Raw genomic sequence first — 26,748 nt, forward strand, 5'->3', positions numbered from 1 at the left:
TTCCCAACCCCATCCCCCAGAGCCCTCTCCACACCCCATCCCCCTTTCCTACCACCCCTAACCCACTTACTCATCCTGCCTCCACCCTCCCACACACCCACGAGACTTCCCCACCCTCTCCACTTTCTCACCCGTCCTCTCTCGTCTTCCTTCCCCTTTCATCTCACTCTGCTTCCCACTCACCCCTTTTTCCTGGACACCCTTTTTTCCTCCAACTCCCTTCCCTACACCCACTCGCCATTTTCCTTATCCCCATCTCTGCTGCTCCCCTTCCTTCCCCCACCTTTCTCTCTCTCCTCTCTCTTCTGTGGCCTTATCTTATGAATATCGGTAGCACACTGGGTGAAAAATTGATCCTCCCCGCCTGTCTGTGGACGCTGCCACAGCGCATTAGCCTGTGTGTGAGTGTGTGTAATGTGTGTGTGTGGAGGCTTGCTGCTTGCGGGAGAGAGGAGAGGAGGAGTGAAGGGAAGGAGGGTGGGAGGGATATTTGCATATCATCAAAGTAGGGAAAGGGAGTGTAATGAGGAGAGAATGCGTCTGTGTGTGTTGGGTGTGTGTGTGTATGTGTGTATTAGAGGTGGTGTTGATGTGTTGGGGTTGAGTGTGTGTGAAATGAGAGAGCAAGACCAAGGGACTGGGATATGGGAGGTGGGATGGACTGGGATGGGTGTGTGTGTGAAAGAGAGACAAGACAGACAGACAGAGATCACACATGTTTCCCCTCACATGCCATCCATCACACATCTCACACTTGCATAGAATATCAACACTACACAGTATTCACACTAGTTTCTGTCATACATCCTTCACATATAGGCCATTTCCCTGACCTTTGCTATAACACCCCTACAATGCTTGCACAAAAAAAGATATTACGCTTTTTCTAGCTCAACTGAAGGTGAAAAATATAATACAAGAACTTGACATCTTCCAACATATTATACCATTGCAAGAATTCGAGGAGCTAAGCTGCTTTGCCCTAGGATGTAGATACATGCACAAACCTGTTCTGCTGGTGAGAAATGTCTCTTTCAAACACACTCACTCCCTTTACCGTTGGTGGCCTGAACTGCATTAGACGAATTTATTTCAGGTTAGGGCTACACAAACGTTTTAAAAAAAAATGTTTATCACTATTTTCTTTCTCTTGTTTTCTAGCTACCGCGAGATGGTAGCCAATATATCGTTTACAAACACAACGAATACTTATTTTTAAAGCGAACTTTCGGCTCCAGAGGAAACAGCTGCAATGGGCAGGCTTGGTATTTGTAAATAAATAATTTAAAGCCCCTTTTAGCCTGCCTCTCTGCTATCCACAGCTTCTGATTTAACAGGGCATACAATCGATAACCGATCATAAACCGGTTCATATTACGTGTAAACTCGTGATTTCCTCCTACTAAAGTGAATAAAAACCTCCACGTTTAACACTTTGAAATGTTCTTTCGAGTTTCCTTCGTCTGGGTGGATGAATGGGAAGGGCGTATGGTAATAGCGACTACAAACGCTTTCTTTTATCTGATATCGACTGGGTAGGCCTGGTGAAATCCGACTTGAGCGTTGACGGTCTGTCACATTTCACGCTGACACCGAGCGAACACTGGGCTCATACACACACACTCATACACTCACGCAGGGCTCACTGTATTATCGACATATCCGCGTCAGAGCACAGTCGTGGAGAGCACATTGAAGGTAAGTTGTTATTATAAAAAAAACTACTCCGGGCAGGGTAATAAGAGCGGTTTTCAGTGGCAGACTGAGAGGCGGGCTCGTTCCCTAAGATCGCGTTAATTTTAGCCGTGGCTCTTTCTTTGTAATTTTAGATTGACCACTTTTTATCTCTCTGTGAGCTTTGCTGTTTGTCCCTCTTTCCAGCCGGGAAAACATTACCGGCTCTCCCTAACTCACTGAAATAACACCGAATAAGTTTTTTCTCGAAGCCATTTTTTTGTTTTATTACTATTAACCAAGAAATTTAAAGGGATTCGAGGCGTGGGTGGCTAGCTGCGGGATTTTTCTCTGTGTTGGTCGGTGGAGGAGGAGGGGTTGGTACGGCTCGCCAAGCTAGCGAACGACATTACGCAGACTGGCTTTAAACAAGTTTAAATGGTTGTTAAAGTGGACAAAGTCGCCTTAAACTCGGTTCAGGGATAAACACGGCTAAGACGAAGCGACTAGGTGTAATAATACATTTATTGTATTGTTAGAATAAACATAATACACTGTATGCTACGCGCACTAACGTTAGCATACCCCCCTAGCGTTAGCCTCCTGCGAGCTAGCGAGCCGTTGCCGGAGTCGTGTCTCGGTTGTTATGGACCAAACGAGACTGAACGTTACCACCTCGTGAAAGTGGCTGCTGAGTTCAATGTTTATTTAAGTTACCGTCACCCCTTTAACCCGCAGTCGTGTCCACTGAAAACACGATACATTTGAAAGTTTCGTAAATATACAACGTTGTGTGTAGTTGTTGAACCAGTTTGTGTAATCACGTTGTTTAGAAGCCTTACTTTGGCAAACTTGAGTCAAGCAGCCAAGCTAAAGTACCAAAGTCACAACTCCCATACTTGTCAAAATAAACGGTGGCGGTTCACGTTTAGTGTTGGGTGTAAACAGTTGTATGTGGTGACTGCAGTCTGAACGGAGGATACCCCACAGCTCGTGTTTAACTGCAAGCCAAGCCACTCTCCAACGTTGTATTTTTTTTTTTTACACACAGAGTCTAAAAAGCTTCTTCTGTGAGAGGAAACGAGAGGAAAACGCAGGAAAAAAAGCAAAAGAGGAAATCCCCCGAAAGGAAATGCCAATCGCAGCCGCTGGACAGCCAACGACCCAGGAGCCTAGAGTTTGCCCCCGGCTGCCCTCCACCCCGGAGCCTGTCCCTAAAGGGGCTGATTTATTTGACGAGGCGGGGGCGGCGGAGTCGGCGGAGCGAACAGAGTACGGGGGCGCAGAGGGGGGCAGAGGACTCGGGGGCTATAGTTACAGCCAGAGCGGCGCTAGGGGCTTTGTACAGCCCGGATCCACCAACGGCTCTCCGCCGCAGTCCCCAGCCGCGTCCTCATCTTTTCTCTTCCACCCCCTTCACCCCCACCAAATGGCCATGGAGCCCCCAAGGACTCGATCGCGTTCTCGGTCTGGATATTACCAGCAGTTTGGTGGCGGGAATGGCACTGGAATAGCCGGCAGCGGAGTCATGGGATCTAACCATCACCAGCAGCAGCAGCAGCAGCAACAGCAGCAGCAACTGCAACTGCATCCCCAGCAGCACGGTGCCGGTTGCGCACCACTTGGATCTCACAGCAATCACCCGGAGAACCAGCAGCGAGCCCCAGGAAGTAACGCCTCTCCCGGCATTCAGAGGCTATCTTCGGTTCCAGGAGCGCACCGTATCCCGGCAGCAGGTAAATGTCCCTACTTGCCATTGACACCGACTGTGTACGTGTTTGTGTACCCTCGACCGAGAGATAAATGAATCACACGTTTTTTTTTACTTTTCCCTTCTCATACACACCAGGCAGAAGTGACAGAAGTAGAGGGGATTGGTATTTAGTTTTTTTTTTAGAGGCACAATGAAACAGGGAGGATTCTGGTGGGCAGTGGGGGTGTTGTACTCTAATCAGACAGGATATTTCATGTGCTTGCCATGGAGCTGCAGAGTCTATGTGCTGTACAGTTAACTCATACAGTATGTAAATGAACAACAGCAGTGTGGTGTGGACTAGGGATGCCTCTAACTTATTGATCTGCTGTGCTTAGTTAGTTACTGTGAATCTTAAGGCACCATGGCATGTCTATTTTAAGTCAACCACACAAATATTGATGTAGCTAGGTAACAAGCTTCCTAGCGTGGAAGGGCTAATCCTTTTTTTCTTCTTCTATGGCTTATTCTTTTTCTAAAACTCTCATAGGTAGTTGGAGTAATTCAGATAACCCACTGCTTTGACTTTCTGCCCTGGCAGTGCTAAGTTGTGAACAAGAAGAAAATAGGCACTTCTATTTTTGCAGTGACACAAGTGTTAATTTTAAGCACAGCCACATTGAATGATATACATCATGGTATCGCAAGTCCTCACTTGGTGTAAGAGAATCAGCCAAATGGCATGTGTCACGTTACACAGAAAAGGATGGCCATGGCCTCCATAGTAACAGGTATTCAGTCTACTTGGGGATGTATTGGCAGGGCCTAGTCACTTTCAGATAAAGAGAGGATACCATACTACCGGTAGTAACTACCTGGGTAAGCCATGCTTTGATATTTGTGCTTGACTGCGAACCAAACTTAGCGTGTGCATGGACCGGTGCTGGGTGGAGTATACATGTGAGGGCACCCTCACACAGCGAATGCAGTGCAGTGAACCACATAACACAGAAACAGCATAGAGTTTCACATTCAAGCAAGGCCATGGAGAAGCTTTTCTCTTAGCACACCTAAAGCTTCTCAGGTTAGAAAGAAAATTGGTGGTTAGTGGTCTCTTGCAATGCTTCAGGGAGTATCATATGAAGGGTCATTTTTTTGAATGAAACAAACTGAAATTGTAAGGTAAATATTTAAATAGTATTCAATTTTTCTACACATGTATTTGCATGTACAAGTTTTTAAAGTAAGCATTTTTTTTTATTTATTATTGCCAACATATAACATTTATAGCATTCTAATTGTTTCTTACCAAACACCTCCAGTTTGTTCTGCTGAGAAAAGACCAACTACTCATATTGATTTTGCATATTGGAATAAGTTGTCATGAACTCAGGAGACTAACCACCCTGTCATCCCTCCTATTGAGCAACTCCTGTGTTACGGGCAGACTAATCCTGGAATGCACAGACACAGTGGCTGGGTTAGTTTAGTCACCACAGGTGTAGTGACTAAGCTAACTTCTTGGTTTGGTTTTGTTTTTCTTTTCTTTTGGATAAGTGTATTGTTGAAATAAGCCAGTTTGTATATAAAAGAGCAGCATGATATTCCCCCAGTCCAGATTCCCCCTATACAGCACCAAAACCTCCATCTCAGCTGCATTTAGATCAAATGAAAAGAACATAGACTCTTTTTTACAAGGCGTCTATGTGTATGTGTTCATGAGAGGCTGAGCAGCTTCAGAGACTGGATCTACCTGTCTGGCACAGTGAAAGTAAAACAAAGGCCCCTTCTGGACTCCCAGCAATGTGTGTGATATATGTCTAACTTGCTGGGTTACTGGGAAATAAGGCTCTATATTTCCTTTTATGTTTGTAAGAAAGGCAAAAAAACATTTAAGAACTAAGACAAAGGATTTAACAATCAATAAAAAAAATACAGACCGGTTTACATAGTAGCATTGCATCACCACACATGTTGAACGAGCCATCATGGAAGTTTAGTGGTGTGCTGTGACCTGTGACCCATACTCTGTCATAGTAGCTTGGCTATGACATGTAGGATAGCACAAATCAATGGATAGAATGACTGTATTGCATTTCCATCCAAATGGATTTCGATCTGGGAGGGGAGAGGCACCGGCCACAGATTCTGTAGATGCTCACTCATTATCTGGACTCATTTCTGATTTTAATAAGATCCGGGATGAACAGCACTTAGAAAAACAGTAACTCATAAGAATACTGATTTTTCTTCTATGTGGAGGTGGAAGGTGCAGAAATTCATGTTCATAAGAAATACTGTATGTTGTTTAGTGTCAGTGAAGCTACACTAAAACAAAGCAGTGGCTTTATTTAAGGATAAGAAATAACACAATTGCTCTATTTTTGAGTAGTGTTTACATTGCTGCCTTGGGCAAAGGAAACCTTAGGGCTAATTTATAGTTGAATGTTCTCTTACACAAGTGAAGCAGCTGGCTAGCTGGACTTTTTCCAAGACTACACCTTTTATTAGACCCTCTTTCCACTCCAAGAATGGGTCCTGTTTGTTGATAGAGGTTGAGAGAGGAGGGAGAGATACTTAGTCCATTCTTCCTATGCAAGTCACCTGCATTGGGCATGAAAGCTAATGATATCCCGATACTCTTCAATCCCTTCCTCTGTCTCCTCTCCTATTAGTCTATTCTACCTCTTTTTGCCCCCTCTCCCCCCTTTGTGCCTCGGTCTTTCATGCCTGTTTCATACTGTTGCATTCACACGTTTTTCTTTCATCTTCATCATTCTTTGTCATGCACTTTTCACATGACTTTGCCCACCATGTCTCACCATAACTCTTGAGAGCCCATGTCTAAAAAAGCAGTTGATTTCCTATCCAGATTCTGACCCACCTCTGTCGCAGCCTGTACTCTCATAGCCACATTCACCACCCCCCCTTCCTCCTCTTTGGACCAGTCTACCCTTTCTGTACCCCTCCAGTCCATTTTCTCTGGCCTCCTCCCTCACATTTGTCTAATGGAGGGATCGGTTTAATGGATTGCCCAAAGCAGCAGAGGGGCAGACGCTCTTGCCACTCTACCTTTACCCCTCCACTTCTATCCTCTCCATCCTTCTGTCTGCAGCAGAAGTGGAAACATAAACATGCACTCTGTTTCCACCCCCCCCTCTCCTTTTGTCTTGTCGCCCAGGCAACCCCCTCCGTTTTGAAGAGAAACTCTTTCACTTGGATTGACCAAGTAGCAGGGGTTCCCTGTTACTCCGTTACTCTGAGCAAACAACAAAGCAGTCGCTTTGGTCAGTTAGGGGTGATCCTGGGAGGCACAGGAAAGTGACCCCCCATATTATCTCTGAGGGGTGGACTTTGATCTGGTTTGGAAAAAGATATTAGAGGTATTGGAGAAGGAATGCCAAAGGTTACTAAAAAATCTTCAGTAACGAAGGTCTGTATAGAAAGAACAGTGAGTTCAAAATCTTAACTGGAAAAGAGGAGTATTTTCAAAAGAAGTCATAGTTTGGATAAGGTTGTGGTGGTGTAGGTAGAAAGACAGAGGATGAGGTCTAGAGAAGAGGATGAAGATGGAAGGGAGATGGTTAGGCTGAAGCACAGGAGAAAGGTCAAAAAGAGGAGGTGAGCAAGTTATATGGGATGGGGCTGCCTTTGGAAGAGACACAGGGTTTCTCTGTGTGTGTGTGTGTGTGTGTGTGTGTGTGTGTGTGTTTGTGTGTGTGTGTGTGTGTGTGTGTGTGTGTGTGTGTGTGTGTGTGTGTGTGTTTTATCGTAAGCAAAGCAGAGGAAGCACGCCTCAAAGGAAGCAGTTGAGTGTGTGACCTAAGAGGAGGAGGAGGCAAGGATATTGTGAGTGGAAAGAGAGCGACGAAAACAACCGGCTGGCAGCAGATTGGGGCACGAGGAGGAGAGTGTATGATTGAAGCCAGTAAGTTAGTGAGGGAAGATAAAGGTGTGTGTGAGGAATGACTGAATGTTGAGTGCTTTAAAGAAAAGGGGAGGATGGGGAGGGGGGGGTGATGTTTATCCCTACTCTTTGAATGTTGGTGTCCTGTCCCTGTTGATATAACTGGGCATGTCAGCCAGGTGTGGCTCAGTAGTGTCATGAGTGCAAACCCGTGTTTCCAGTGTCCACTGGATGTAGGTCAGGAGTGTGTCCTCGGGCAGCTATATGTGTTGTTCTGTAGCTGTCTCTCACTGACTGGACTGTGAACGTCACACTGCCTCCTTCTTTTTCATCATGTCAGAACCAGGTTGTTTGTATAGCAATGTAATAAAAAGGTACAGTAAAGTTTCTGGTTCTCACCAACTAAAGATGACACGGCTTCTACTATTTCTGTTTGTATGTCAACCTGCAGTAACTTTTGTAGCAATTCAGTGTCTCAACAGTTTGTTGGCATCTTCAGTTTTCACTTGTTATTTCAACACAACTCCCGCCTCGTGTCCGTTCCCTACTTCCTCCTCTTGTTGTCCCCTTTCTGCCTCGGTTGTAGCTGTTATGCAAAGCGAGTTGACACTGCACACATGGAGCGACTACATCACTGCGAGTCTGCTCGTTGAGGTCGTAGTTAAGTTTGTTTTAGCTGTTTTGTAGTCATGTAGTTGTCAGAAAACGCCCTTTTTAAAAAAAACTTCTCTTGCAGCATAATCCACTTCTCATCCGTCCACACACAAAGTGGAGCGTCTTCCAGTAATAATTTCACCATCATGTTGCTTAATATGCTACTAATATCAGGGTTCGATGTAACCCATGGCCTGCTGGCCAGTAAAAGTACATGCAGGGCAAGTTGATTGGCCACTGACTGGCCAATCACTGTAATCACTGTAATCAGCGATTGGCCAGTTACCACCACCACTACATCATTTTAATCCAGGAAAATAACATGTGAACATTTGAACCAATTTCAATAAATAAACACGATTTTGTTTAAAAAAAGAAGTTATTTTCACTTTTTGGTGGCCGGGCCAGTAAAACTCAAATCTACTGGCCAAATGGGCCAGTAAGAACATTTTTTATGTTGGACACTGAAATATACTAAAATATACTTCTATCATGGAGGCCATTCAAGCAATTTCCTTCATAAACAAGGAAGCATTCAGATAGACAGAAGAGATGTTTTCTCAAACAGCTCATGTTTGGTGGCACCTGCTTTACACTTAACTCTGGTATTTTCTTTGTCCTAACAAACCACCACCTACCTTTTTTACTATAATACAACACTATGGTACAATATGTGTAAGCACTGAATAATCTGAAATTATGCAACACTGGATGAGTTGTGCATTGGTTGTACTACTTTTAATAACAATAATAACAAACTTAATTTATTTCAGCACTTCTCATAACAGTGTACTTTATAACAAGTTACACACCAAACAAGTGAATTTCTTATCAACCGTTTCCATTTGGTTCCTCAGACTGTAGTTTAAATGACTTTAATGGCCCAGTTTGTGGTTGTAGTGTTGAGATTTATGATGGAAGGGGGGAATTAAGAGAGACATCTGTCTCTGACTTTCTGTCCTTGACTTTCTCTCAACGAGCACTGTGTCTCTCAGCTGGTCTCTGTCTTTAATTGGGGGAGGGGGAGATCGAGAGAGGACAGACGGAGGAGTGAGACAGAGTAAGGAGTGTGGAAGAGTGGGTTAGCTGCATGACATGTGGTGTGTGTGTGTGTGCTGACTATGTGTTGGTGCACACACCTTGTTTACTTGCTGCTGGGTGGGCTGTGAGCAGAAACAGAACTGTCAGAGCCATGCGTACATGCAGGATGACATCACTGCAGTGAGAAGACAGAAGTTGACGGAGGTAAAGGCAACGGAGCAAAGGTAGATGGCACATAAGGTAAAATGTTTAGCAGGTTCACACTGACATGCACTGAAACGTCAACCAGTTAGGAATACGAAACCGACCATAAGAACAGACAGTCGACATCATAGAGCCGCAGAGCTGTTATTGACACTGAGGATGTATGGGCCTTGCAATGCAGTCAGACAGGTATCATCTGTTGGCTATAGGTGCAGTATCTTTGACAGCTCACTGAAAACAAGTTGCTTTAAAAGTTCTCCTCTAAATTAAAAGTATATTTTTGAATGATTTATTTTTTTGATGTGTTACTGATGTGTCTGCCACCATGTTAGAATTAGCAACTGTGTCTTGCATCTCTTGCTGGCTGCACAGCTTCTCAGTTCTGTGACCAAAAATATAACAGCAAAATCACAAGATGAAATGGGTACATTTCAAAAGTTGCCAAAGCCTGCCCTGGCTACTGCCTTTATGAGTCTTAAGAAAGACATTTATGGTGCCTATATACATGCGGTTTTTAAAGAAAGTGGGGGGAATTAATTACATATTCCTTTCAGACATGGTTTAGTGGGGCTTCCTTGAAAGAAAGGTTAACAAAATGCTTTGCACCATATTAGATTATGTTCATAACATTAATTCTGTGACTTGTGTTGGACCTTGTGCAAAAAATGAAGAAACATGAAGGAAGTCAAAACTCAGAATGTGCTTTTACAAAATGATTGGTTAGGCATGGACATGGAGGAGGTTGTGGGTAGCTGTTCCTCACATCTTCAGAATCTCTGGTGCATCTGCAGTGCTGACAGTTAAAGGAGACATATGATGCCCCTTTCCACAAATTAAAATAGTTCCCAGGTGACATGCTTTGGTCAAAATACCCCAAGGATCAAACATCACAGCTCTTTTCATCCTCTCAAAAAAAACCCTGTTCAGAATGGCTGGTTTCAGTACCTGTCCCTTTAAATGCAAATTAACCACTGCTTGCCCTGCCCCACCCCTTCTACCGGTACCAGGTATAGGTGGTATTATGCAAATTCAAACCCTAGTTACATCACTGGAAGACAACTGAGGGGACAGCTGGTAAAACCATGTGGATTTCAACCTGGGAGCCTGAAAATTACAGATTATTTTGTCAATTCTCACATTTTGGGGGCCGGAAAGCAAGACAACACCTAAATATATGTTAAAGAGCCTTCAAAAAGTGATATTTCCAAAATATGTCCTCTTTAAGAAAGGACCCATAGTATCATTACAGTTATTTTCTGGTTGGTTTTACTTTATATACCGTCCAGAGTTTTAAACAGGTTTCCGTTCTGTTTCTTAATATTTCCTGTGCATCTTCATTTTGGTCAAAGTAATGTTGCAGTCTATACACAGAATAACTTCACATTCAAGTACATTAAATGCAAACACCTGCATGTGTTCACCGACAGGGCCTTATAAGCAGTTTTTCAGACTTCGGGGGGGGGGGGGGGGGGAGAAAAAGTGCAGGATGGAGGAGCAACCTCGAGAGCCGCAGCAGTAACAGAGGTGGAAGAAAGATAATGAGAAAGATAATGAGGAAGGAGAGAACAATAAATAGATGGAGGGGACAATGAAGTGGGAGAGAGGTAGAGTCGTTTGCGTTTCTATATGCACACACACACACACACTTGCCATCAGGTCTGTGTGATGCGGTGTTAGGCAGGTAATAGCTGGGCAGGCGTTACATGCCGCCTATTTTAAGCCCATATGGCAGCTTGTTACTCGACTCTGCTTTGTGCCAGGGTGTGAATTGTGCTGTGACATATGTGCAGGAGGCGGGGTGATGTAAGAGGTGTGCATGTTCCTGTTAGACGTATGCTTAGACTGAAATTGCCTTAACTTGTGTGTATGTTATGTAAATTGCTACAAGTTGTGCAGCGGTCAACAAGGTTCCTGTCGGTGTTCCCATTTGTTACTGTTGAGCTGGTGATTTATTTAGTAAGACTGTCACTTATCTGTCATCTTATCTATCCAACCAGCCTTTCTATTCACCCACTTTCCCCTCTGTGTTTTTCCGCTCCCACTCGAGGGGAAGGGATGGGGGGGGGGTTTAATGGAGAGAAAAAAACGCAAAAAAAGAGGAGAGAGGGTGATGGAGATCATGGACAGAGATGGTGCGATAGGGAAAGCAAGGAAATGTGGATGCTGTGAGATAAAGCAGCAGGAATATATGGGAGGGAGACAGGCCGGCTGATAGGGAAATAGATTGGTGGCAGGGAAGGATGGTGATGAAGTGATGGAGAGTGTGAGGAGGAGGAGGATGTGTGAGGAGGGTGTCTGAGCTGAGTGCGGGAGGAGGGGAGGGGAGGGCGGGTTAGAAAGGGAGGGAGAGGTGGAGGAAATGGATAGAAATAGCTGATGCACTCTGAGGCTTACAGAAAATCAATAGCAGTCAAGAGGGGAAGCCACAACCCCCCCCCCCCCCCCCACCCCCGCCCTCCTCCCCCTCTCTCTGACTGCTCTCTCACCCTCCACTCCTCCACTCTTTATCTTCTCCCGTCTCCCTTTCCCCCCCTCAGTGCTCTCACCCCTTTAATGTACGTTTCCAACCTTGTCTTCTTCTTCTGTACCTCCACTCTGCCCTCTCCTCGTCCCCCGTATTCGGCTCCTTCCTAACCCCCTCTTCTTCTTCACCTCCCATCCTCGTTGCAGCGTTCTTGTCTTCCCATCTTTACTTCTACAGGCTGCTGCATGCTTTAGATGAAAAGGCAGGGATCATCCTTCATCATTTTTTTTTATCAGTATTTAAAACAAACAGCTGAAGTCAATGACAATTTTCCACTGTCACTAGAAAGGTGTGGTCGGTTGGATGTGAGAAAGAGATGGTATAAGTTGTCATTTAGTTATTATGCAAATGTTGATTGCTAAACCATCTCTCCATATTCAACTTTACTACATTTGTACCACTTAACACCTTTTTTTCATTTAAATTCACTTTGCAAATGTTGATTAGGCAGAGCAGGATGCAGGTTTTTCAGTATTTTCTTGGGTATATTTACCAGGCTTGACACTTTGACCATTTCAGTCACATACGACTAAAAATACATGTGTGAACTGGAAAACATGTTCAGAAGCGTGTTTGTGGAGAAAAGGGGTACTTAAAAAAACAATCTAATCAGCCCTTTTGTAACAAAAAAGTTGGTAATACTCAACTAATCACTGAACCAGTGTTGTCCTCTCTGTACCCTTTTCTCTCTCTGACTAAAGACCCTATTCATTATGGCAGAGTTCATACTGTCAGACAGTTAAAAGCATGAATATTACATAACCAAATACAGTTTTAAGCACAAGTAATTAATAACCTACTGTGCATTTTGTGTTCAAATTAATCAAATCGTGTTGCTTGTAAATGTTTCCTTGTTTCGACTCATTAAGGAAAAAGTTATCGTTTGATCAATTTTTATTATAGCCCTGAATTTATGTTTTCCAACTTTACCATCTTGGCAGCAAGCCCTAATTGATGCAGTCAAATGTGAGCTTTGACATTACGTATGCCACTCGTTACATATGCCGCCCTTTGGTCCTTGTTTTCATGCTACACTTACTTTCTAACTCTCTTTCTTGTATATTAGTCCATGTTTGGCTGGTTAATACTGCAGAAAGAAGGAAATTAATTTAATAATTATCTCCAACACAATGCAGCCTGTTGCCATTTGTTATTCTAGCCATGATTATTGCATTCATATAAAAAGCTATTCATACTTGATGATAGTATTTCATTTCCCTGCCAAGCTGATATTGTCAACACACCACCATCTGATTTGTCACAACCTATGACTACTTTATGTTCATATTCCCACTCCTCTCTATAATGGATACTATCTGATCTGATGCTTAAAGCCATATATTTTGACAAAGTTCACGTAAATAGAAAATCTGCATAGTCCAGCCTATTGGTGAATGCCAACAGGATATATCTTGGAATATGTTTCTAGTTGTGATGGAAATTTAAGGTAACACTTACTCATTAAACTCATTATGTCAGTTCTCTAACTCTTTTCTCTGTTTCTCACTGGGATCAACTCCAGTGTGTGTGTCTTTCTAGAAGCATGTGTGTGAATGCTCTGCTCTGAGCTACTAGTCACAGTGTGTTCATGCAGACAGTCTGACTCTGGTTCTTGTCTCCATGTCTCACTGCTCTGAAGCACTCTGTTCTGCCTCTTGAGCTCTGCTGATGCCTCAAGGTCCAGCTCTCACTTATCTCCTGTTTGCTCAAGAATTTGTCTGAGACTATACTAACATGCAAACAATATTAATCCATATAAATCTCAACACGGGCCCGCAGTCTCAGTGGAGGGTAAAGGTGATTCAACAAGACGCCTGTTCTCTGCAAGAAATCCCCGCTCGGCTCGGCCATACATGAGGAAATCCGCCACATTACCATGTTTTTAAATTTCATAACATCACTAAATCGCACACACACTGAAATCCACACCGCAGTGCTGTGATTCAACTTTCCGTGTGCTGTGTGCAGTCTGCGATACACCAACAGGGGACATGATGTCACCCAGACATTTTAAACCTGTTCTGTAGCTTCTCTATAGAGTGACTCCGTCTGAATGATTCGTCTCTGACTCAATTTACCGGACTCCGACAATGTGCAAGTGAGACTATATTGAGGAGGGAGGGGGGGGGCGCTGGATTTTTGCCTATTGTGATGAATGAATGAGTGTCGTACAGAAAAGCGCCATGCAGCCGGCAAGTCCCATGAATGCTTCGCCACTACTCTGTCCCAAATCATCTCTATGAAAATAGCCTGTTAGCTGGTTTTTGACTACACTAATATAAGCTTTACTTGCCCCAACCTTTTCAATCCATTTATTTTGCCAGCTCTGGGGATTGGGCTATGAGAGGAAAAGCTTTTTTTTTAAGGATTGAGGAATTCAGTTGTGAAAACCTCACTCTGTCTGCCTCTTCTCTCTCTCCCCCCTCTCTTCTTTGTTGTCAATCAGAGCTCTTTTTCAAAGACGGAGGCTGTGTGAGCAGGAAAAAATCCCACAAACAAACAGCCGAGAGGTGAAAAATACTCTTTTAAAAGGCTGTTTTGCATCTATTCCCCTTCTTGTTTAGCTCCCTTCATTCTCTATGGTAAAGGTAGCCTTGTCTGAAGTGCCCTTGGGAGCGCTTACCCTTGGAGTGTATACCACTGCCACCATCTGTGGTAAGGACGTCCCCCCAGCTAAAGATGTGCCCATGACAAGGGGGAAAAACAAAACGCCAGAATAAATAGAAAAGACAATAAAAAGATGAAAGGATTGTGGAAAAACAAAAGAGTAAAAGTCTTAGCCATAATACGAGCGGCGGTATCATCAGAAAGCTTCTCTAATCCTGGATTACTGTGTTTATTTTGTGTGCCTGGCTGCGTGCGTGTGTGTGTGTGCGTGCGTGCACATCTACATCTACTGCCTCTGATCTGAGACAACAGTATACCATATGCGTTTCAGTCACTTTTGTGCTGTACACATGGTCAGCGCCCCTCATCACACAAACATGTTGTCATTGTTTTCTGTTGTTGTGTATTAGAATCCAAGTTGCAGTAGAACAATAACACCAAAAGGATTAAATGTGCGGGATGTAAATGAAGAGGCCACAATGCGCGCGTATAATGATGCTATCAATTTCAACAAAAGATATTGACAACATGTTTGTGTATATTGCATCGTAAAGTAATACAACAGTTAATAATTAACTATCTATTGTAATTAATAATAGAAACAAACCCACACATACTGGACGCATAAGACTTGAATGTGAGGCTGTGTACAAATGACGTGTAAATATGATAAAAGTAAAGAAAAATAGGATGTATCCACTTCATTTTATTACAATTACAGGCAGTGTTGTGTTAGTGGTGATTAATGAAGGTGAAACGTCAATGTTTTCATATGGTTTCTCAGTTTTAGTTTTGTTTGTGTGATATTCCTGCTCTTACAGAGATCTACTGGAACTCAGCATTGATCTGATGAACAAAATCTTGTGTTATAAGAGTGTAGAACATATAATAAACATGAATTGTCAGTGTGTGACCTGGTCTGCTCTCTCCCGCCCGTGTAGGAGCCTCCGGTGGATCCTACCACTGCCACCCGGACCACGCGTACGGAGAGGAGAGTGATAAGGTAAGCCCGACCGTCACACACCAATGTTAAGTTCACGCTCACATAGGGCCATGTACGGATGTTTGGATGCTACACACTGTTGAGGCCCCTGATTGAGATCACGCTGCGCTGTAACTGAGTATTAGATAATATCGTCTCTCAGCCGATGGCGGGGTGAACCAGCAACACACGCGCACGCACACAACCCACTGAAACAGACAAGATCCTGAAAGTGTGTGTACACGATGGTAAATGCAATGTGTGAGTCTAATCCTGTCCCAGTGAACTCCTAGTTGTTGATGAAGCTGTTTTGTAGCCTGTAAACATGGTTGGGATGTAGTGGGGTGGGAATCACCAGAGGCCCTGCCATGCATTATTATCACAATACTTGTGGCCTGATACAATATTATTGCAATGTTAAAAAATATTGCAACATGTGGCGATATGTTGCGATTTATTAGCTATTTTCTAACTGCAAATCGTGTCTCCACATAAAAAAATTGTTAATATCTGTTAGAAGATAAACTTCTCAGTCTGTTCAGATTGATACTTGGCGTCCATATAGCGATACAATATTGCCATACAAAATATTGCAAAACTATGCTATATAACAATTTTTCCCCCCACCCCTAGTAAAGCATAACTTTGACCCATTGTGATCTCTAATGGGATACATACTGTGCTTTTAATTTTGTCCAACAAAAAGTAGTTCTTTGTGTCATATCAATGTACCAATGTGAAACATACAGCATAGTTTCGCATTGGTGTATCAATTAGAAACAAAGAAGTGCAGAAACATAGGAATTATAAATAAATTTAACATATTATGACCTTGATCCATAAATTATGTCTTCAATGTTTTGTTGTCAAAGTCAATTTTAAAATGATTTCTGATACTTTTAGAATTTACTACAGTTTAAAAATAATTCAAATAATAGAAAGGGCTTTTAGGCTAAATTAATACAATGAAAAACTTTTAAAATGACAGTTATTTCCCCCCCCATCCACTTGTCTGATAAAAATGCAGAAAATTTTTCTCTCGTTGCTTACAGGCAGTTAAGCGCGTTTGTTGTGTAAATGATTGATGAACCGAAGAGCTTCCTCCAGAAACTCAAACACAGCACAGCTTACAAATATGAGCTCTGCTTTTTGTTTCACGAATGCCAAAGTGTGTTCCTAAATTGTACAATTTGAAATGGCCTGTGGGAAGCGTGTCCTCTATGAAACAGAAAGGATGCTGTGTGTTTGTCATGTTCCTTATGGGCAGTTGTGGTGATTTCACCATCATATTCATCATCACAAACCATAGCATGTGTAGTTTTTCCTCCTTCTACCTTCTATTTAATTAATTAGATTTTATAGCGATGTAGATTTAATGTTTATATCAGCAACTTTTAATATTTTGCTGTAATTCAGTGATTAAATACATTTTAATATGTTATCAAAAAAGTACATTGTGGGAGCTTTTGTGAAAACTTTAACAACTTATCACTGGATGTTATACTGTATATGATCCTGACAACCATCATGTCTATATTGAACATATATATTTCCTGTCTGCTGAGTTTGTTAGGAACCACAGAGTTAAAATTATTTAATCTACCAAGGCTTCATTTACATTAGTGAGAAATAATCTATTTCAAACATAGTTTCTGGTCATTTCAGCAATACTGCTCTGTCATTGATGGCAGTATCTTAAAAAGTAGTGAGTTGTGATGGTGATGATCATTTCCTGAAGGCCCGTGTTAAAAGCAGATGAAATAAAGGAGAGGAAGGGGAGGCAGGTTGCTGTGGAAGGTGTTGCAGAAAGCTTGAAGGGAGAGAGAGGGAGAAGAGAGGAGGAGGCAAGGCCAAAAACAGGGAGGGGGTATTGCTAATGATTTCACCTCCAGCTGTGGGACTTGGTTGGAGGGAGAGGAGGGGAAGGAGCAACGGAGGGAGGGGAAGGAAGGGAGGAACAGTGGCAGAGGAAACAAAATGGGCTTTGAAATCTTGTTGATGGAAAGAAAATAAGTGGGGGGAGGGAGTAGTGTTTGAGTGTGAGTGGAAGCATGTCTGCAAATATTAATGAATCTGTAAAAGCAGAATGACCATATTCTCTCAGCGTGCACATCCACGCTGGAGAAGGAGGGATGGGAGGCTGCGTTCACTTTGTGTTTCTCAGGTTTGTGTTAGTATACACTCTGGGATTTTCTTTATTTTGGGTCTCAGCATTGACAGCGAAGCCACAACAGCTGCTGGCCACAGTTAACTGTGTGTATGTGTGTGTGCAAGTGGATGCATGCGTCTCCCAAATGTGGACATAGTGAAATAGAACGTGGTAGGGTGTGTCTGCACTCATGCTTCAGGATGTCTGCTCAGCCTGGTGTATGTGGACAGAGTGAAAGGGGATGGGAGGGTGTGGATGTGTGTGTGGTTGGTCTCTACACTGCAGAATGTGCTGTAATATCAGTCAGCAGTGTTTCTGGGCCACGCCAGGAGTCACTGTGTGTATTTGTTTGTATAAAGTCAGCATGTCTTTTTTTCCCTCCCTCCATACATTCTGGCTTTAGTTGAAACTTGTTCGGACCAGAAATATATGTGTGTTCTCAACAAGCCCCCTATTAAAACATAAGGCCACATTATGGCACATGGCTTGGGGACACACAAACGCACACTCCTTTGTCTGACACCGCTCCCTTTCCACTAACACGGGCAGACAGGCCCATCAAACTTTCATACTAATGGGCGATAGTCTGCATGTGTTAAGACAGACTGTATGTGTTTGTGTGTTTGTGTGTGTGTGTGTGTGTGTTCTGTCGAAGAACTTCTTGTCTTGTCCCCTCAGATTTCAGGCCGGGGTCTCGGGACAGGACAGGCACACAGAGGAGAACGGGGGAGGGAACAAGAGGAAGAGGGGACTGTAGAGGGATTCAGCTTATCTGATGGAAGGGAAAAAGGGGGGGGGTGCTGATGAGCAGGGGGAGTGGTTGTAGGGGGGGGGGGGGGGGGGGGGGGGGGGGGGCGACATGTCAGGGTTGGGGTGGAGGAGGCTGGCTTGGATATGAAAATGGGCACAGTAGATGTCCCAAGGGTTTTGGGGTTGGGGCTGGTAGAGAGGGTTGCGGGGTGCCGGGTTGGATGAGAGGGGGTTGGTGTGTGTGTGTGTGTGTGTGTGTGTGTGTGTGTGTGTGTGTGGGGGGGGGGTTAAGGGTGGGGGAGGGCTCTAGTGCCCTCGATCCTATGCAGTTTGTGTCCTCCGTATCAACTGATAAAATGGGCCCTTGAAACGTTTCAGCTTCTTCTTTCTCAGAACAAAGTCATGCTTGTACATGCCAAATCTTTTGTACGTGACTCAATGAACTTGGCCATATGACGTCTGTATTCCATTAACCGTTCACTAGCTCCCTCCAGGTTATCCAAAGTCATGGAACATAGAGTACGTCCTTTTTTTTTTCTTTGGTCACTGGATCAGATCTTTGACGAAAGCTCACACTTAACCTGAGGAAAAGAGCAAGTCAGCGAGCGACGTATTCAGATGTAACAAGGCTTTGAAGGGATCGTTAGCTGCTCGCTGATACACCAGTCGTCTTTGACCCAAATGTTCAGCCATGGTAATTTTACACGGTTTATGAAATACAGACAGACACACTCAAAATTGGGGTGTGTAACCCTCGCTGCGACCCAAATTTCTTCTGTCATGTAGGGTCTGGTGTGCCCCAAGGCTCTGCCGAGCTTCTCTACCAGTGCTTCTCTTATTCTTCCAAAGCCTCTCCTATCATGTGCTCTGCTCCACTCGGTACGTTTACACACAGCTTAATCGAGCTATGCTCAAAATTCCGATTTTGGCATCTAACCGGACTTCTGTCCTTGTCCCAGTTTACATGCAACTGAGAAAATCGAATAACTGACGGTGTCCTCCTCCTCAGGCGGCGATTATTCAGCAGGTTAATACGGCCCCCTCGCATTATTTAGGTGTCTTAATCAGAGTTGGAGAACCCTGATATTAGTCGGACTAACGTGTTTACATGCACTTCAGTTGTCCAGTTATAGTCGGATTAAGGCAATACTTGTGTGTCATGTAAACGTACTGAGTGAAGGCTAATTGAAGCCGGTGTTTTTGTTTGTCTTTCCCATGAGCAGCTCAGGCTCAGGTCACATCTAGTACCATGAGACAGCGATAGAGGCGTCAGGACACGGTGTGTTTGAGCCCGACGATCAAAATACATTTTGTTCAGGTCATGTTGGAACGGCAGAGTGTGTCTCTGAAGAGCTCCAGAAGGTATTGTTCTTTAAAGAACAATATGAAGAACTCAAACGGTGGCAGCTGCCCATGTGTGAATGTGAATTTGCATGTCTGCAGGCGTTTCCATAACTCTGTGTGTGTGTTTCTGCTGCCTGCTCTCCAGCTGTTTCCTGTTAGCTATCACACTGCTCTCAAGGTTGCTGAGCTGTACATGTGTATGTGTGTGTGTATGTGTGTGTGTTAAAAGTCACAGCCGCTGAGTCATTTTTATCACACTTTAACAACGTGTCTACCCCACAAAGAGGGGAGACGGAAGAAGGGATCAAGTAGGTAGAGGGAAAAATTTGTTGAGATGGTAACCATGAGGAAGTGTGTGTGTATGTGTGTATATGTGTGTGTTGTGTGTGGCTCTTTAAGGAACCTGTGTTCTTCAGGTCTGCATAAGGATGAATGACTAAGAGCTGACACATGAGTGTGTGTTTGTGCGCGTTCTTGCCTCATCAAGTGCCAAGTGTGAGAGTCACCGCTTGACTGTAAGTGAAGTGAGTCACACACACGATATGATCGGTCTGACTCGAGAGAAAAAAACGATGACTCCCGAGTCGGCCTCAACCTGGGTGAGCACATGCTCAGCTATGTCACTGGTTCTGTGTGTTTGGCTGGCTGTTTTGACTCACAAGTATTTGCCTAGCTCTCCAGTAGAGGGTGTGTACATATGACTCGCACATGGGCCTGTGAGAGCTTGTCTTGTGTTTGCATTTCCTTGCAACGAGAGGAAGTGACTTTGAACCCTCCGGGCCTCCGAGCGCTGGTGGTGTAATATGCTGTCTTTTCTCTCTCTCTCTCACACGCACACACACACAAAATGCACATAAGCATACACTCACTCTGGATCATACAGGAAATGCCACGAGTCACAAAGGAACCCGTGTCTATGCAGTAGTATGGATTCTAGGCCAGAGGGAATGTCAAGCATGGTAAAATTGATTTATTTGATACGAGTGCAATGGGTCACTAACCACAATACCCATCCCCTCTCCCACCCCTCCTCTCCTTTTCCTTTCTTTCCTCCCATTTTCTTTCTACCCCCCCCTTCCCTCTCCTTCTCCAGAGTGAGGAAAGCCCCAGTCCAAAGCGCCAGAGGCTGTCCAGTCAGTCCGTCTTGGAGCAGCTAACCTCGTCCGCACCCCCACCATCCACCCCATCTCCCCCCATCCGCCCCTGGGAGTCAGGGCCCCCAAGTCGGAGGCCGCCTCACCCTCACACACACTACCACCAGGAAAGATGCCTCACTCCTGCGCGGCACCGACGCAGGTAATTGCATTTTTTTTGTTTGTTTTTTTTACATTCAGAGATAACGTTATTGAATATCCCAAATATTAAACCGCCCGCTGCCCCGTCTCCACCTCTAGCCCGCCAGCCAGGCGTCAGCGCGGCCGCCTCTCCAGACCCACCCGCCACCACCTGCCTCCGCATCACCACCCCTCCACCCAAGGTCCAGCGCCGCGCCTGTCGCCGTCGGACCTCCAGGATGAAAACTACCACCACCACAACCCTCATTCCTCCACACTCCAGACATATCCAGCGCACACGCCCAGCACCTACGGTCAGCCTCCTCCGGCCGGCGGCGGTGGGGCAGGCGCGGAGGAGCCCCGGGCCTTCCACCCACCTACCTTGTCGCCACGGCTACTGCATCCAGCTGCTCACCACCACCATCACCTCCATCATCAGCAACAACATCATGCAGCGCAACAGCAGCAAGGAGCCATGGTCATGGACCTGCACGAACAGGTTAGTCCGCTGCAAATGTCAAGTTATGAGCGGTGACGCCAGCAAACGTTGCCAGTGTGTTTGTGTGTGATTCAATTCATGAGTCAAGATTCAAACTGCTTTGTTGGCCATTAAACTTGCATAAAATGAAAATTTGGCACTTGAGTTTAAGTTTATTTGGTCAATTTAGAACAACTCATCATGTGTTACAATACATTGAATGTTCATTGAAACATGGACCAAAAAGGTGTAGGCTGAAGCCATGAGGTACTGTGCCTATCATTTTTACATCAAGATGCAGTTACAGGATGAAGATAAAAAGCAAAGAAAACGAAACAAAAAACTCAGTACAAAATATATACAAAATGTCATACAAAACAGTGGACAAGAACAGTACCATACATGTGTGTTTGTGTGAGAGACTGTGTATCAAATGCGTTGTGATCTCTCTTCAGCTGCAGCAGGGCAGTGTACCGGTCTCCTACACAGTGACCCCGGTCCCTCCTCACGGTCTCGCAGCGCCTCTGTGTAGCGGTCAGCACCTTCCTCCTACCTGCTCCTCACAACAGCAGGTCCCCACCTGCAGTGTGGTCTTCAGCACTGGACAACACTACCACCCGGTGAGGACACAACGATGTGCAGTTTGCTTTAAAATACACTTTGTGCTCTATTGCTATTTCTCTTCCTGCTTAACCAAAGAAAAAACAGGGGAAAGTGCTTGAGGGGAAAAGTGGGTAAAAAGTAGCAATTACCAGCAGTGTCTTCCTGCTTCAAAGCTCTTGACTGCCACCTTGTGGCAAGACTCTGCACAACTCCATACCCAAAGTGAGAAAATGTGCATTTAAAATGACTCTCTTTTCTCTCTTTCCCATCCTGCTCCTCTTCCACACTCTTCTAGATGCTGCAGGCATGTTCAATGCAACATTTGCCAGTGCCCTATGCCTTCCCCTCACTGCTGTCCAGTGACCCACAGTTCCTGCTTCCTCCTCCACCTCACATTTCTCACCACCCGCCCCACCTCCCAACACCCGGACAGTTCCTGCCTTTCCAGACACAACAGCCTCGATCGGTATGTGTATGAATGTGTTTGTTTTAAATGACATAATTGTATAATGAATGGTGTATCGATGACAAACAGAACATGTAGAGTGGTAACTCATAGTGGAACTAGTTTTCTTGTCAGACAGGTAAACAGGATTCACAGACGTTATATTTTTTATTATACATTTGCCTGTTAAGCCGGCATAGCACCATGACATCTGCTACCAACTGTATGAAAGATTTCCCTTACAATGGTATTTTATATTGGCCGTAATGGACATATAATATATGTAATAGCATACTTTTATAGCAGTAAACCCACAGTAGATCTAACTGTTAAAATCTACTGTCCTGATTTTGTCAAATTGTCCTACACAGTAAAAACAACAGCCGACGTCGTGTCACACGATAACGGGGTTGACTGTCATCATGATCAATAATGTAGCGTGTTTCTTCTCAGCCGTTACAGACAATTGAGAACGAGGTTGAGCTTTTGGGGGAGCAGATTTCAGTGGGCGGAGGCTTCAGCTACGCTCACCACCACCACCATCACCACCACCACCAGCCTCCCTCCACCCTGCCGCCCTCCACGCCCCTCCAGTTCCTGTCGCATCACGACCCCCTGTCGCAGGAGCTCTTTACAGTGGTGAGTTCACCCGTTCAATGTTTGCTTGTTTTGACTTTTAATCGTGTCATAACTCGGAGTAATACATTGATTTCCTTCTCTCTTTACAGCCCTATCCCCATTTTATGCACCGCCGATTCACAAGCCGGCGTTACCGCTCCCAGCAGGCCGTTCCCCCGTCCCCCTACCACCCCAGCTTCCTGCCTTACTTCCTGTAAGTGTCTCTCGCTTCCTCAGGTTTATGTTGAAAGCAATCTATGCCCAAGAGAGACAACCAACAATCTCCTAAACTCACGCTCCTTGTCTTCCACCGCCTACCACAGGTCCATGCTTCCCGTGCCGCCAAACGTGGCCCCCACCATCAGTCTAGAGCTGGATGTGGACGACGGAGAGGTGGAGAACTATGAGGTGCGTCCAACTGCTGACTCGCAACATGACCTTTTGAAATCAACACAAATCATGTACCATGAAAAGCCGGTCACTCACTGAATTTCAACACAACCTGACTTGAATCATTTCTCTTTTAAAACACTCGACCTTGACAAGAGAGAGTCCATCTCTTTGAGTGCTTTTAGTTATCATATCATGTGTCTGTTGTAAACTTTGCCCTCTAAGCTTTTGCTCCTCTGTGTGAAACCTTCAGGCCCTGTTGAACCTGGCAGAGCGTCTAGGAGAGGCCAAGCCCCGCGGCCTGACCAAGGCAGATATAGAGCAGCTTCCCTCATACAGGTTCAACCCCAACAACCATCAGTCTGAGCAAACACTGTGAGTACCTCTCTGGCTTTTTAAAACGTGTGTGCTGAGGAGTTTTTTGTTACAGGTTTGACATGGTGTAATTTTAGAATATCGAGGTGGTGTTAAATGGAACCAACCCTGCTTTGTCTTCCAGGTGTGTCGTATGCATGTGTGACTTTGAATCTCGCCAGCTTCTAAGGGTCCTCCCCTGTAATCACGAATTCCATGCCAAATGTGTAGACAAGTGGCTCAAGGTGAGTGAGGACAATTGCACGACTTTTTTTTATATTTATCAGCTGTTCCTGCCGGTCACATCAAAAAAGAAAAAAGAAAAAAAAAAGAAATGACCAAAGGGAAATTCATCCACATCTTGTGAAATGTGGTTCTGCAGGCTTGGTGATGTAATGACTACTCACAGGGCTTTTTGGCAAGCGGATGGTGAATGTGATAATGAGCCGGGGATGTGCTAGCATTAGTCACCGACATGTCATCTCTGAGCTGCTTCTCTTGTATCAGTGATCAGCCAGATAACCTCCGGCATTTTGTTTTAAGGACATCCTAAAACTAAAAAGTAAGTTAGTAGAAAGTTAGCATGAACATTAACTGCACAATAAGGGGACAGTTCACTCTGATACTGTCACCAATCCATTGTCCTTTTTTATTAAATTTTTTGTCATAAATGTCTTTATTGGATTTTTTATTTTTTTGTTAAAGAAAATTGAGATGTGGCAGACAAAAGTACAACAGATGCACAACAGAAAAACAAGAGAGGAAAATGAAAAACTTAAGTTTATTAAAAAGCAAAAAGAAGATGACAACCATTATTCAACTACTGCAGCCTGTTGCACCAGCTCTGTGTAAGTTCTACCTTAAGTTAGAGTGTAAAGTCCACACTAAATGATACGTTGAAACTAGTTAAGGTCCTACTTAAGATGTATCTTTGTTTAGTTGCACCACAGAGACTTACGTTTCATCTTAACAGCGTCTAAACTAAGCAAGACGTTGTCGCAGATGGTGACGTAATCACATAAAGTAGCCAATGAGAGAAAAGTATCATTCTTCACGCAGCGTTCGACTGGGGAAAAAACCAAAACAAACGGCGACCACAGTTGCCAAGTCCGCTTATTAAGCGACTTTGGGCTTGTTTTTCTGTGAAGTCACTTATAATTATTGGTAGTCGTGGGTTGCGAGATTTTGGGCTTGTTGTTAAAGTGTAGTTGCATATTTAGGCTTGTTTCCAGCTCCATTACTTGTCAAGCAGATATTTTCAATATGTTATTTAGATGCGGGATATTGTCCTCTTGCTGGATATGTCATCCCCCGTTCCCTCCGCCCCTCCCTTTCCCTCATACACACACGTTGTCACGGTGAACAGATTTTTTTTTTCTTCCTCCACCCGCATCCCGAGATTGGCTTTAACCACACTCGCCTCCACTGATCAAGAGAATAGTTACCGTAAATTCACAGATAAAAGCCGGTCTCAACTAGAAGCCCGGGCTATTTCTACTTTATGCAAGTCCTTGTGAATGTACAAAACTTCTCATATCCCACGATCGCCCTATTGAGCAGTTAGTTAGTTCTCAGTCGGCCTGACAATAGAGACCCAGCCCGTGGGTGTTGAAGCTCGGACCTGCCGCGGCACGAGCACCTATTCTCGGCCTGAACGCAGCCAGAAGATAGGGGCGGGGGGAGCACGTTCGGTCCGGAGCCCCCCGGTCTGCGGCGAGTACGTCAGCGATCCGCTTTCTCCGCTCATGGGAAACGAAACCGTGTCAAAATCATCATACAAATCTAAAGGATGTAATCTGTCACAGAGAACATGCGGCCGATGTAGGTAACACAGCTGGGAGAATTTACTCTCTCTCCCCCTCCTCCAAATCATCCCACCTCTCCAAACGGTGCGCCATGAAAACCACTACCGATGACTTTACACCTGCTAAGAGCTAGGTGTAGAACTTAAGTTATAACTTATGACTACGTTGTAACTATCTCAGCTGGTGCAACACTTAAAATGTTAGTAGTGCGTAAACTCCATCCTAAGATAGAACTTACGTTCAAACTAGGCTACGTTTGAACTTACGCACAGCTGGTGCAACCCACTGCTGATAGAGATAACAATAATTAGAAATAATAAATCAACACTTTTTTATTTTTTGAGTCTCCACACCAGATAGTTGGACCAGTCCCAGCCTGGTCAGTTGCGTACATGAACTGATGAAGCCTCTTGGATGAGAGGTGAAACGTCTTCCTAGACAAATACTAAGTCCAGTTGCTTTCGATTTAACCTCCTTTGAAATACTATGACCTGGGCAAATGAGAATATGCACCGGCTTAAATCAACACTTAAACATCTTTTTGTCTTTTGTGTTCAGTAGATTTTGTATAATGGGTGTGATAAAAGGTAATATCAACACCACCAATAACCTTTGTTTTAGAATCTGTTCCGGCTTATGGTTTGTTCAATCAGATCATGCCACTGTCTAAATTGCTATTAGACTGGTACTGGTGTAGCTGTATATTAGCTCGCCACTGTTCAGTGATGCCAAAAGCCAAACTCATTGCTTCACTTAAAAGTCACGATGAATGGATCTACCAGCAAAATTCCCAGCTACAAATGCTGATGTGATGCAGCCTTTAATCTGTCAACCTTTTTTAGTTGTGTGTGTTTCAACTCGTATCCTTCATGTTCTTCTGTTTCCTTACTTCCAGGCTAACCGGACCTGTCCTATCTGTCGAGCCGACGCCTCTGAGGTCCAGCGGGACTCTGAGTGACCTCTGACTCATACAGGCACCCAACGCCCAGACTTCCTGCCTCCCTCTGCCTCCCTTCTGAATGCACAAACCAACCAGTGAACTTATCTCCTTTTTCTAAAACACCACAGGCGCACAAGTTCTGACACTTATCTGGGACCAGTGCTCTTTAATCCGTCACTCTTGCCCGCCAGGACAGTGATCAGTACGTCTCACCTGGGATCTGCATTTAGGGGTGTGGAGACTTCCTGCTGACTCCTGTTCACTTAATTTGCTGGACTTCCTAGGCCTTCTGTTTTGGACTACTACTCTGCC

At 44.4% G+C, this 26,748-nt stretch overlaps 1 protein-coding gene across 1 annotated transcript; it reads left to right on the forward strand.

Moving 5' to 3' along the window:
- The first annotated feature begins 1,603 nt into the window (after positions 1 to 1,603).
- On the forward strand, positions 1,604 to 26,748 carry rnf38 (ring finger protein 38). Its single transcript, XM_083972624.1, has 13 exons — positions 1,604 to 1,698; positions 2,726 to 3,410; positions 15,246 to 15,307; positions 20,623 to 20,825; positions 20,924 to 21,302; positions 21,737 to 21,901; positions 22,180 to 22,350; positions 22,783 to 22,968; positions 23,058 to 23,161; positions 23,271 to 23,355; positions 23,591 to 23,712; positions 23,837 to 23,936; positions 26,392 to 26,748. Exons 2-13 carry the CDS (start codon positions 2,807 to 2,809, stop codon positions 26,452 to 26,454), a joined length of 2,244 nt encoding a protein of 747 aa, XP_083828750.1. The 5' UTR covers positions 1,604 to 1,698; positions 2,726 to 2,806; the 3' UTR covers positions 26,455 to 26,748.

This window comes from Trachurus trachurus (genome assembly GCF_905171665.1).
Source record: "Trachurus trachurus genome assembly, chromosome: 1".
NCBI lineage: Eukaryota > Metazoa > Chordata > Actinopteri > Carangiformes > Carangidae > Trachurus > Trachurus trachurus.

Excerpts from the sequence above, each read along its gene's own strand:
- rnf38 (XM_083972624.1), top strand. The coding sequence starts at position 2,807 with ATGCCAATCGCAGCCGCTGGACAGCCAACGACCCAGGAGCCTAGAGTT. Across the intron at positions 3,411-15,245 it reads GCACCGTATCCCGGCAGCAG|GAGCCTCCGGTGGATCCTAC; the intron begins GTAAATGTCCCT and ends CCGCCCGTGTAG. Across the intron at positions 23,937-26,391 it reads GTGTAGACAAGTGGCTCAAG|GCTAACCGGACCTGTCCTAT; the intron begins GTGAGTGAGGAC and ends CCTTACTTCCAG.